Genomic DNA, 13748 nt, shown 5'->3' with positions numbered 1-13748 from the left:
ACAAGGCTACCTGCCGCCCCTCAACCATTAATTCAATGTCCCAGAGCACTGACACACACACACACACACACACACACACACACACACACACACACACACACACACACACACACACACACACACACACACACACACACACACACACGCTTCTTAAGTAGGAAGGAGCTCTAAAGGCCTGGATCAGATCTAATCTCCTTCAGAGACAGAGAGAGGAGGAAAGTGAGAGGACTAGGAATGGGGGAGAGAGAAAGAAGGAGAGAGAGAGCGAGAGAGGGGGAGAGAGAGAGGAGAGAGAGGGAGAGAGAGAGGGAGAGAGAGAGGGAGAGAGAGAGAGAGAGAGAGAGAGAGAGAAAGAGAGAAAGAAGGAGAGAGAGAGAGAGGAGAGAGAAAGAGAGAAAGAAGGAGAGAGAGAGAGAGAGAGAGAGGCAGAGTTAGTGAGAGTGACTCAATCTGTGAATGATGGCCAAGCCACTTCACACACACACGCACATACAACGCACATTCACACACACACATACACACACGCACACCCTGAAGCAGTGATTATGGTGTTGGGCGGCAGTGGGAGCTGGGAGCTGGTCTGTCATTAGTGTGGTTAATCAGAGCTCTGCTCCGTGTGAAGCTCCCCACCCTCCAGAGACAGGCTGATGAGCTGTGAGCCGTGCCCAGTCTACGTTGCCCCAGCCTGGGCTATGGCGGATCCCCCGGCCCCCTGCCTGCTCCAGCCACGGACACTAATCTATAACTCCACTCTGGAGCACGGGGCTAAGGCTCTGCCTGCCGGACAGAGGAGGAGACAGAGAGACGCTATGCATGCTAATGAGACACACACACACACACCTGCAGACACACACATTTGAAGAGACACATACAAATACACACTAACAGAGACACACTTACAGAAACACACAGGCTTCCAGATCAGTGTCTGTCTTCTAATATGAGTTATCTCCACTTGGCTAACCAGACCATCACACCAGTACTCTACATCTCAACCAAACAACAACCTTGTCCCACTGCGTTTAAACCGTTAACCACTGACCTTAACCCTTATTGACCAGGCCCTGACCTCAGACCATGGTTAATGAGCAACCCCAGAGTGGAGAGTTTAATGACCGTGGGGAGCTGAAAGACCATGAAGGGTTGTGAGAGGAACCCTCTACCTGTGACCCTCCCTCCCTCCCCCAGGACCGAGAGCAGACCTCTATACCGTCTTTCCCTGTGTCCGGGACACATTCATACACAATCACACCAGCGGAGGCTGCTAAGGGGAGGACGGCTCATCATAATGGCCTGAACAGAGTGAATGGAATGTTATCAAACACATAGAAACAATATGTTTTATACCTTTCCATTCATTCTGCTCCAGTCATTACCCCGAGCCCATGCTCCCCAATTAAGTTGCCACCAACCTCCTGTGATTGACACATTTGGAACGTGAGGCGTCCCCAGAAATGAGAGGAGTGTGACTCCCAGTGTTGGTGAAGCTACTCTGAAAGTAGAGTTTACCTAGATACCAATTACTTCACACTGCAAGAAGTGAAGCTACACTAGAGCTACCCTTAAGAAAAATATAGTTTACTTATCTAAAGTTACCTTGAAAAAGTAGTTCACTACATCCAAACTACTTTGTGACAAATTATCATATGTAAATCTGGAATGTCATAGACTACAAATTGCAAGAACAGAACACTTTGGGGTCATACGTTAACAGAGTGTGTAATTTAACCTATTAAACACAAAAACACTGTTTCATGTGAGAATTAGGCAGTTATGAAACTGAAAAATAAAGGAAATTATTGCCTACTTCACCCATATTTTCATTTCTTTTGGCAAAGTTCCAGTAGTTAGCTATACCGCTACATGAAGAAAAGTAATTAACTGAAACATAACCTAGATTTGAATTGAGTTCAACTACCACCAAGCTACTGCAAAATGTAGTTAAATTACTAGTTGAACTACATATAGTTCACTACTCCTCAACACTGACGCCCTTAGTGAGCGATTGACTGGTCCTCCTCTATCCCACAGTCCCCTGTGAGCTCATTAGCCCTAATCAGCAACCCCCGCCCCTCACCCCACACACATTACACTCTCCATCAACAGTTTATGTGCGTGTGTATGAGTGTTAAAGGACGATGAAGGTCAGAGAGACCCATGGGTACCTCCAGTCTACCCCCACAGCCCTCTACACTAGACAGAGAGAGAAGGGGGAGGGAAAAGAGCTGAAAAGGAGGAGACAGGTGGGTGGAGAAATAATGTGCTAAATTAGTATAGGCCTAATGACTCTGTGTATCTAAGAGTGACCTGGGACCAGAGAGACCAGAGATAAATCAGAGAGAGACCAGAGAGAGCAGAGATAGACCAGAGAGAGCAGAGAGACCAGAGAGACCAGAGAGAGCAGAGAGACCAGAGAGAGCAGAGATAGACCAGAGATAGACCAGAGATAGACCAGAGAGAGCAGAGAGACCAGAGAGAGCAGAGATAGACCAGAGATAGACCAGAGATAGACCAGAGAGAGCAGAGAGAGCAGAGAGAGACCAGAGATAGACCAGAGAGACCAGAGAGAGACCAGAGAGAGACCAGAGATAGACCAGAGATAGACCAGAGAGACCAGAGATAGACCAGAGATAGACCAGAGATAGACCAGAGAGACCAGAGAGAGACCAGAGATAGACCAGAGAGACCAGAGATAGACCAGAGAGACCAGAGATAGACCAGAGATAGACCAGAGATAGACCAGAGAGACCAGAGAGAGACCAGAGATAGACCAGAGATAGACCAGAGATAGACCAGAGAGACCAGAGAGAGCAGAGATAGACCAGAGATAGACCAGAGAGACCAGAGAGAGACCAGAGAGAGACCAGAGATAGACCAGAGAGACCAGAGATAGACCAGACATAGACCAGAGATAGACCAGAGAGACCAGAGAGAGAGACCAGAGATAGACCAGAGAGAGCAGAGACAGAGCAGAGAGAGACCAGAGAGACCAGAGAGAGAGACCAGAGAGACCAGAAAGAGACCAGAGAGAGCAGAGAGAGAGCAGAGATAGACCAGAGAGACCAGAGAGAGGCCAGAGAGAGCAAAGAGAGAGCAGAGATAGACCAGAGAGACCAGAGAGAGCAGAGACACCAGAGAGAGACCAGAGCGAGCAGAGAGAGAACAATGAGACAAGAGAGAGACCAGAAAAAGACCAAAGAAAGACCAGAGAGAGGCCAGAGAGAGGCCAAAGAGAGACCAGAAAGAGACCAGAGAGAGACGCAGAGAGACCAGAGAGAGACCGGAAAGAGACCAGAGAGAGACGCAGAGAGACCAGAGAGAGACCGGAAAGAGACGAGACAGACCAGTGAGTGAGAGTCTTTGTAAGAAGTCGTCAGGTTAGTCTTACTGGACTAAGAACGGCCTGAGACATAATAACCTGTGGCCCACAACATCACTATCTCTGTCTCTCCCTCTCTCTATTTTCTGTCCTTTCTAGTCTCTGTCCGTCTGTCCCTCCCTCCTGGTCCTTTTCCCTCACTCCATTCTTCCCTCTCTCCGCATCTCTCTGCCATGTAGCAGTGATCATAGCTGAATGAACCTGTAGAGTCTTAATCAGAGCCTTGGCAGAAACATCCCTTACACCACCCCAATCATCTCCTACACACGCACACAAACACACTCCGCACGCGCACAGCAAACACACACGCACACACTAAACAAACACGCATCGTTAATGTGACACCAATCATCTCCTCTTCATCGCCCCACCCTAAAATAACACACGCCAAACCATCCTCTCCACTCAATCAGCTTCAACAGTGTGTGTTTGTGTTGAGGGGGGGTGGGGGGATTCATTTCTCTATTTATCTCAGTGACCTGAATTAAAGCGTAACCCCCCCCCTCCCCCACACTCCCTCCCCCGTCAGGGCAGTGTGTGTATTGATAATGGCCATTAGCATATTTATGATCATTGCCAGCCTCGTATTGTTTGCGTGGAACATTAATCTTCATCTGATGCCTGGCAACTGACAGCTCAATCTAACAGGCCATCACTGGGCACACACACACACACACACACACACACACACACACACACACACACACACACACACACACTCTCTCTCATGTTGAGGAGGAGGGCATTGTCTAATGGCAAACACACACACAGACTTCAACACACAGACTTCAACACATTGACAAACCAGACTAAAAGACGGGCATTGTCTTTCTGCAGCTAACACACACACACATAAACACACACACAGAAACTTCAACACACAGACTTCAACACATTGACAAACCAGACTAATAGACTGGCATTGTCTTTCTGCAGCTAACACACACACACATATCCACGCACACATACGCGCAAACATATACACAAGAAGACAAGCATTGTCTTTGTGCTACACACAAACACAGTGATTGACGTTCACCCCAGTGTGTGTAATCAGGAGAGGTTGTTCTCTCCAGCTGAGACGAGGGCTCGCTGGCATCACGGTTGGCGTGCTGATGGTCCCTCTGTACCAGGCTGGGCCCACTGCTCCCCCAATCAGCCTCAACCCCCCCTTACGCCCGCATGCACCACATCCCTCCCTATCTCACCCCAATACCCATGCCCAAGGCAAGTCTCCATAAATAACCCCCCACCAGGGGTGTTTAACTAAGTATCGACTGTGAGCTTAGCACAGAGAGGTTAGTAGGTGTGTTTGCAGACAAATGAGGTAGAGGAAGACTGAGGTTCACCAGGAGGTCTTAGCTTCCCCCACAGCTTCTTCTCCCTACCCCCTTCCATCCCTTCTCCTCCTCATCCCTACCCCCCTCCATCCCTACCCTCCTCCCTCTCTCCATCCCTACCCTCCTCCCTCCCTCTATCCCTACCCCCCTCCATCCCTACCCTCCTCCCTCCCTCCATCCCAACCTTCCATCCCTAATCTAATCCCTCCATCCCTACCCTCCTACCTCCATCCCTACCCTCCATCCCAACCTTCCATCCCTACCCTCTATCCCTACCCTCCTACCTCCATCCCTACCCTCCATCCCTACCCTCCTACCTCCATCCCTACCCTCCATCATTACCCTCCTACCTCCATCATTACCCTCCATCCCTACCCTCCTACCTCCATCCCTACCCTCCTACCTCCATCCCTACCCTCCATCCCTACACTCCTACCTCCATCCCTACCCTCCACCCCTACCCTCCTACCTCCATCCCTACCCTCCATCATTACCCTCCTACCTCCATCCCTACCCTCCTCCCTCCATCCCTACCCTCCTACCTCCATCCCTACCCTCCATCATTACCCTCCTACCTCCAGCCCTACCCTCCTACCTCCATCCCTACCCTCCATCATTACACTCCTACCTCTATCCCTACCCTCCTCCCTCCATCCCTACCTTCCTACCTCCAGCCCTACCCTCCAACCCTACCTTCCTACCTCCATCCCTACCCTCCATCCCTACCCTCCATCATTACCCTTCTACTTCCATCCCTACCCTCCATCATTACCCTCCTACCTCCATCCCTACCCTACATCCCTACCCTCCTACCTCCATCCCTACCCTCCATCATTACCCTTCTACTTCCATCACTACCCTCCATCATTACCCTCCTCCCTCCATCCCTACCCTCCATCCCTACCCTCCTACCTCCATCCCTACCCTCCATCATTACCCTCCTACCTCCATCCCAACCCTCCATCCCTACCCTCCTCCCTCCATCCCTACACCTCCTACCTCCATCCCTACCCTACATCCCTACCCTCCTACCTCCATCCCTACCCTCCATCATTACCCTCCTACCTCCATCACCAACTCTCCCTCCATCCCTACCCTCCCTCCCTACCCTCCTACCTCCATCCCTACCCTCCATCATTACCGTCCTACCTCCATCCCTACCCTCCATCCCTACCCTCCATCATTACCCTCCTACCTCCATCCCTACCCTCCTCCCTCTCTCTCTTCTCTCCCCTGTTCTGCCTGCCACTCTGGGAGACAGCCTGTGAGTGGAGACTACCAGTATGACACCCAGAACACGTCAAGATTCAAGACTAGATAAATATGACCAGTTCTATTCACAGTAAAGATAACTCCTATTCTACAATACAGTATTCCATCTGTCTCACTGTCTCTCTGTCTACGCCATCTTTTCAGCAGCAGCCCCTACAGCCTACTGTAGACTGGGTAGAATTAGTCCTATAATGTCTCTCCTTGCAGAGCCATAAACATAGAGTTTTATTGAGGCTATCTATAACACGCCACTATCAGACATTGTTGATAGCTTTATTAAAACCTCCCAGAGATGGTTATTTTATGTCACTGGACTAAATCACTTTTACACAAAGTTTGTGTGTGTGTGTGCATGAAGGTGCACATGTGTGTTTGTGCGCGTATCACTCTGAAGGCTCTGCAGAGTTAACAGTTACGAGGTACAGTATATGCTAATATATTTGAATACTTTATAGAAGCAGTAAAAACTGAAATCCATAATTTGTTAACGTGTTCCATGTAAAACAGCGCTGAAAGACGTCTCATGAATATCAATGCAGATTTGCTTTGTTTAAACAATCTATCAATGACACTCTACAGGCCTACAGCGTTCTCTCTTCTCTGCTTTAACCCTTTACACTGACGATGACAGTACTCATCCCAACAAGGGACATTTGGAGGACAGTTACCATAACTACCAACATCCTAGACCAGTGGTTCCTAACCTCTTTACGTTACTGTACCACCAACTGAATTTAGCTCTGCCCAGAGTGCCCTTGAAGTACACTCCATTTGCATTTTACCAGTAAGCCTATGTTCTCATGACTCTTCAAGTACACCCTGTGGATAGGCCAAGTACCCCCAGGTCCTAACCAGGGGTCCTAGTACCCCCTGTGGATAGGCCAAGTACCCCCAGGTCCTAACCAGGGGTCCTAGTACCCCCTGTGGATATGCCAAGTACCCCCTGTGAATAGGCCAAGTACCCCCAGGTCCTAACCAGGGGTCCTAGTACCCCCTGTGGATAGGCCAAGTAGCCCCTGTGGATAGGCCAAGTACCCCTTGGTCCTAACCAGGGGTCCTAGTACCCCCTGTGGATAGGCCAAGTACCCCCAGGTCCTAACCAGGGGTCCTAGAACCCCTTGTGGATAGGCCAAGTACCCCCAGGTCCTAACCAGGGGTCCAGTACCCCCTGTGGATAAGCCAAGTACCCCCAGGTCCTAACCAGGGGTCCTAGTACCCCCTGTGGATAGGCCAAGTACCCCCTGTGGATAGGCCAAGTACCCCCAGGTCCTAACCAGGGGTCCTAGTACCCCCTGTGGATAGGCCAAGTACACCCTGTGGATAGGCCAAGTACCCCCAGGTCCTAACCAGGGGTCCTAGAACCCCTTGTGGATAGGCCAAGTACCCCCAGGTCCTAACCAGGGGTCCTAGTACCCCCTGTGGATAGGCCAAGTAGCCCCTGTGGATAGGCCAAGTACCCCCAGGTCCTAACCAGGGGTCCTAGTACCCCCTGTGGATAGGCCAAGTAGCCCCTGTGGATAGGCCAAGTACCCCCAGGTCCTAACCAGGGGTGCTAGAACCCCTTGTGGATAGGCCAAGTACCCCCAGGTCCTAACCAGGGGTCCTAGTACCCCCTGTGGATAGGCCAAGTACCCCCAGGTCCTAACCAGGGGTCCTAGTACCCCCTGTGGATAGGCCAAGTACCCCCAGGTCCTAACCAGGGGTCCTAGTACCCCCTGTGGATAGGCCAAGTACCCCCTGTGGATAGGCCAAGTATCCCCAGGTCCTAACCAGGGGTCCTAGTACCCCCTGTGGATAGGCCAAGTACCCCCAGGTCCTAACCAGGGGTCCTAGTACCCCCTGTGGATATGCCAAGTACCCCCTGTGAATAGGCCAAGTACCCCCAGGTCCTAACCAGGGGTCCTAGTACCCCCTGTGGATAGGCCAAGTAGCCCCTGTGGATAGGCCAAGTACCCCTTGGTCCTAACCAGGGGTCCTAGTACCCCCTGTGGATAGGCCAAGTACCCCCAGGTCCTAACCAGGGGTCCTAGAACCCCTTGTGGATAGGCCAAGTACCCCCAGGTCCTAACCAGGGGTCCTAGTACCCCCTGTGGATAAGCCAAGTACCCCCAGGTCCTAACCAGGGGTCCTAGTACCCCCTGTGGATAGGCCAAGTACCCCCTGTGGATAGGCCAAGTACCCCCAGGTCCTAACCAGGGGTCCTAGTACCCCCTGTGGATAGGCCAAGTACACCCTGTGGATAGGCCAAGTACCCCCAGGTCCTAACCAGGGGTCCTAGAACCCCTTGTGGATAGGCCAAGTACCCCCAGGTCCTAACCAGGGGTCCTAGTACCCCCTGTGGATAGGCCAAGTAGCCCCTGTGGATAGGCCAAGTACCCCCAGGTCCTAACCAGGGGTCCTAGTACCCCCTGTGGATAGGCCAAGTAGCCCCTGTGGATAGGCCAAGTACCCCCAGGTCCTAACCAGGGGTGCTAGAACCCCTTGTGGATAGGCCAAGTACCCCCAGGTCCTAACCAGGGGTCCTAGTACCCCCTGTGGATAGGCCAAGTACACCCAGGTCCTAACCAGGGGTCCTAGAACCCCTTGTGGATAGGCCAAGTACCCCCAGGTCCTAACCAGGGGTCCTAGTACCCCCTGTGGATAGGCCAAGTACCCCCAGGTCCTAACCAGGGGTCCTAGTACCCCCTGTGGATAGGCCAAGTACCCCCTGTGGATAGGCCAAGTATCCCCAGGTCCTAACCAGGGGTCCTAGTACCCCCTATGGATAGGCCAAGTACCCTCTGTGGATAGGCCAAGTACCCCCAGGTCCTAACCAGGGGTCCTAGTACCCCCTGTGGATAGGCCAAGTACCCCCCTGTGGATAGGCCAAGTACCCCCAGGTCCTAACCAGGGGTCCTAGTACCCCCTGTGGATAGGCCAAGTACACCCTGTGGATAGGCCAAGTACCCCCAGGTCCTAACCAGGGGTCCTAGTACCCCCTGTGGATAGGCCAAGTAGCCCCTGTGGATAGGCCAAGTACCCCCAGGTCCTAACCAGGGGTGCTAGAACCCCTTGTGGATAGGCCAAGTACCCCCAGGTCCTAACCAGGGGTCCTAGTACCCCCTGTGGATAGGCCAAGTACACCCAGGTCCTAACCAGGGGTCCTAGTACCCCTTGTGGATAGGCCAAGTACCCCCAGGTCCTAACCAGGGGTCCTAGTACCCCCTGTGGATAGGCCAAGTACCCCCTGTGGATAGGCCAAGTATCCCCAGGTCCTAACCAGGGGTCCTAGTACCCCCTATGGATAGGCCAAGTACCCTCTGTGGATAGGCCAAGTACCCCCTGTGGTACCCCTGGTTGGGAACCACTGTCCTAGACAATTGACAAATTCAGTTGACTTTTGATAAGTGCACATTCCCTCTCTGAGTTGGATCAATCCTCATGACTTGTCTTCACTCTGGGTTGGAGGTGATGGTGAGATGTATAGGTGTGTTCTCTCAGGGCTCCAGCCCAGCAGTCTGTGACCAGGTGAAGGCTTGTAGTGATTAACTTGTTTGTGATTCCCTCATCATCTCCATTTAGCCCATGATTAACACCCAATCAGAAAGCATGATTAACATCCAATCAGAGAGCAGGTTTAAAAAAATAGTTCATCTTTAATGTTGTAATAATAAGGGTACACGCTCCCAAACTGCCAACAAAACAGATATACACACATACACACAAACTGATACATCTCACCTCCCCCTCCCCCCAGCACACATTCACATCGCTAAAAACCCAGCACACATACGCACACACACAGACACACACCTATACATCTCTCCACCAACACCCCAATCTCTCCTGGTGTCTGTGTGTGGAATTAGAGCCTATTTAAAACCAACCCCGCGGTCTCATTAATGAATTAAGCCTGAGTGCCGGTGGCTCCTGGGCAGTGGTTATCACTGCAGCTCAGGACACATCGTGTCTCAATAACAGAATTACACTACCCCACCACAGGGCTCAGAAGAGGAGGAGGGAGGGGAGGTGGGAAGGGATGAGGGGGGACTGACTGACTTGACGGCTTTGAGGGACAGACAGACAGGGAGACAGAAGAACAGTCCTCCTGGGTGTCCAGAAGCCTGATAGTCTCCTGCTTAAAATCACTGTGTTTATGAGCTGCGGAGAGCCCAGGTGGTGGATGGGGGGGGGAGTCTCCCACCTCCTCAGCCCACCCTCCTCTCCCCGTGGCTCCAGTGTGTGTGTGTTCTCTCCCTGGTGGTTCCAGAGGGCCTCTTTATCTTCCCCTCCTAGCAGGGTCTCTAAATCACCGTGGTAACAGCCCTCCTCATCTCCTGCTAATTCCTCTGCTCACTGAAACATTGACTGAACACACACATGCGTATTCACAAACACGCCCCTCTACTTTTCCGCTCCTCTCTCGGTGGCATTGCATTTGCAGTGGGTAGATAGGAGTTGGATTTGGAGTGTGTGTGCGTGTGTTGGATACCTGGCCTGATACACACCAGTCTGGTACAAAAGAGAAAAAGAAAGAACTTGACAACAAAACAAGCAGACTTGGTAAACTAGATATGTGTCCTCTGTTTTATTAAGACTTGAGGAATGTCAATAAGAGCGCTTCTAGAGGCCAGTAAGACTGACCAGCAGACAGCATGACCTTCTATACTGCACACACACACACACACACACACTCCTAATAACCAACACACAGCATCATCTCCTAATAACCCAGAGACAGACAGCAATGTACAGGCCAAACATTCCCTCATTGTGAAAAGTAACTAAGGTCTGAAAGGACAGAGGAAGTGGCAAACATCCTGCTGATCGATCTGTGGCTGCCAACTGGCTAATGGCGCTCGGTGGCATGCGCAAACACACAGCATCCCGTCATCACACTACAGATCCATCCTAGTGGTTTTGAAGCTCTTGGTCACCCCCCCACACACACACACACACACACACACACACACACACACACACACACACACACACACACACTTCTAGAACCAAGGGCCGGTATTGTTACGAGAGGCCCCGGGGCAGTATGGGTAAAGTCGTTACTCTTTTGTTAATTGGAGCGGAGATTCCATCCCTCCATTCCCTCAGCAACCCCTCCTAGGGGAACAATGACTAATTGTCTAGAGCCCTCCTCAGTCAGCGCACCTCTACATTACACCCCCCTCCCCAGTCTGTCCTCAGTAACCGTATTTTATCCCTACATACCTAGCCCATCCACCTCTACCTGGCTACAGCTGCAGTAGGATGAAGTTGCACCAATGAGATGCTGATCTCAGGTCAGTTTTCCATTCTTTGGTTAGGATTTAGGCTGGGATTGAGAGAAGGTAAGCTGATCTAGATGTGTCTAAGGGCGACTTCTACCGAAAGCTGCTCCGCTAACGCACCCCAGCCCAGTCTCTGCCCCAGTAGAGGTGTCACTGGGTCAGCCTGAGGATGTACCCGTGCAGCTGGTCTGAGAAGGCCTCCAGGGAGAACTTCTCCTGAACCCGCCTCCTGCCGGCCTGGCCCATGTCCCTGCGGAGCTGGGGGTCTCTGAACAGCTTCTCCATGGCCAGGGAGAAGGCCTCAGCCGTGGGCTCACACAGGAAGCCCGTCTCCCCGTCACCTACACTCTCCAGAGGCCCTCCAGACCTCACAGCAATGACGGGACAGCAGCAGTACATGGCCTCCACTGGCACTATCCCAAAGTGCTCTCTGCTGGGCGTGTAGAGAATGCCTGCGCTGCCCCGCAACAGCGCCACCTTCTGGCTGTCTGAGGGAGAGCGCAGGAAGGTGACAGAGTCCTCTACTCCCAGCCGTGCTGCTAGCTCCTTCAGCTCAGCGTAGTGCTGGACGTTCTCAGCAACACGGCCGTCGTACCCCCCTGCCACCACCAGGTGGAGTCCTGCCTGGTCCCCCGGGGCGAGGCGGGTCTTCAGGGAGGAGAGGCCCTCGAGGGCCAGACCCAGGCTCTTCTTCCTCTCATAGCGGTTCAGAGACAGGAAGAGGCAGGACACGCCTTCAGGGATCAAGCCCCCCAGACCCTGCTCTAGCTGCTCCTCAGGGGGCCGGTCGAAGCTGTGTGTGTTGAGGGAGGGGTAGAGGACGTCAGTCTGGACCCCATCCAGGGTACGGAACGTCTCCCTGAAGACCCCTGCGGTGAAACAACTGTTTACCAGCACCTGGGACAAGAAACAAGAAGGATCAGTCAGTGATATCTCATCAACAAGGTCAGAGGAGAGAGATCAATTGGGAAAATCAAAACTAGTTTCCATTGAAATTAAATGAATGAAACTGTTGGTATTTTGTACTCTAAATCGAATCATTCTTTCTCTGGTTCTATACTCTCACCGTATCAGCCATGCCAGTGGTGAGTTCCTCCAGTCTGTCTATGGGGGCGCGGTAGAGCTTTTTCAGAGCTGAGCCTCTCTGGGTCAGGAGCTGGTCTGGGAAATGACAGTAGAACAGAACCTTTTTCCTCTGACGAGACAACCTCAGGACTGGGATACACACGGACACCTGTAAGAGGAGAGAGTAGGGTTGTATCTACTACAATCACAACTACAGAAAAGTCAAGGCAAAAAGACTAGTGTGAAGGTGAGAGTCAACATGAAAAGGTAATGGACTGAGTTATGCTGAAGTGAAGAGAAAAAAATATGTTGACGGTGTGTCACCAACCTGATCACAGAAGACCACGTCGTACTCTGCTCCACTGAGGAAGACCAGGTAGAGAGCTACGTAGATCATCCTGAGGTAGGCACACAGGGCATGCAGGTACCCTAACACACTGGTGGGCAACCAGTCACCCACACACACCTGGAGATGACAAACAGGGTCAGATAGTGCGAGTGTGTTTGTGTGTGTTATAACACTGTTATTAGATTACACTGTTATTGACACCCACCACGTTCAGGTCTGGGTCCAGTGTCTCTGAGAAGCAGTGTGTGGGGTCATGGTGGGCCGTCCAGATCTGAACACTGCAGCCGCGAGAGCGTAGAGCTACAGCTGCATCCACCACCAGCCTCTCTGCACCACCTATACCCAGGTCTGGGTGGAGAAACACCACCCGCACCATCCTGGAGGAGACAGAAAACATGCTTAAAGAAGCCTGATGACACTGACAGGTTGACAGGTGCGTCATCAACATGGGGCTTGTTCAGAAGGTTCAGACAGTATTAATACATTCAATACAACGTTACAGAATGGAGGACATTGTTGACATGGCAGAGAGGTGGATTGTTTAGTCTACAATGCCACAACCCATAGAACGTTCTCCCGTTGAATTGGCTAAGCTCCATAACATCAGCTAACCGTGATGTTGTTGAAACAGACAATAGATATCTCTAGCCGACAGCTACACTAAACACAGTGAACATAGAGCTTATATCAACCTGAGAGTAGCCAGTATCACAGACCAGCTAGTATGCATTCGTTACTAATTCAGTGTGGACGTTGTCTGTCATAAACTTTACCTTTCGCTCCTTGATAATGCAGTCTGTCCAACTTGTGTCCAGGAAACAGTGGTCAACTTACGAACACTAATATGCCACTCTGCCTATTAATCGACATGATGGCTCAAATGTTACATTAATTTCCAACGGCAAACCCCCCTGTGTTGAACCAAAATGGCGTCAGATGCCACCCTCTGGCGCACGTCGCTTCCTATGAGACACGTCACCTCTCTTGGCACGCACACTTTTCATTTGCCTTTCGTTCAAACTCCAAAATTAGATTAAACAAATTAGATATTAAAGTAGATTTTTTTAAATAAATACTTT

At 51.4% G+C, this 13748-nt stretch overlaps 1 protein-coding gene across 1 annotated transcript; it reads right to left on the bottom strand.

Moving 5' to 3' along the window:
• Positions 1-10529: 10529 nt before the first annotated feature.
• Positions 10530-13595, bottom strand: LOC106606060 (alpha-1,3/1,6-mannosyltransferase ALG2). Its single transcript, XM_014202140.2, has 5 exons — positions 13443-13595; positions 12875-13046; positions 12649-12786; positions 12322-12489; positions 10530-12152 (listed from the first exon to the last, which is right to left on the bottom strand). The coding sequence occupies exons 2-5, from the start codon at positions 13043-13045 to the stop codon at positions 11406-11408; spliced, it is 1224 nt and encodes a 407-aa protein (XP_014057615.2). The 5' UTR covers position 13046; positions 13443-13595; the 3' UTR covers positions 10530-11405.
• Positions 13596-13748: the final 153 nt, after the last annotated feature.

This window comes from Salmo salar, chromosome ssa05 (assembly GCF_905237065.1).
Source record: "Salmo salar chromosome ssa05, Ssal_v3.1, whole genome shotgun sequence".
Taxonomy (NCBI): Eukaryota; Metazoa; Chordata; class Actinopteri; order Salmoniformes; family Salmonidae; genus Salmo; species Salmo salar.
The sequence above is the reverse complement of the archived record's forward strand: the minus strand, read 5'-3'. Positions and strand labels throughout refer to the sequence as shown.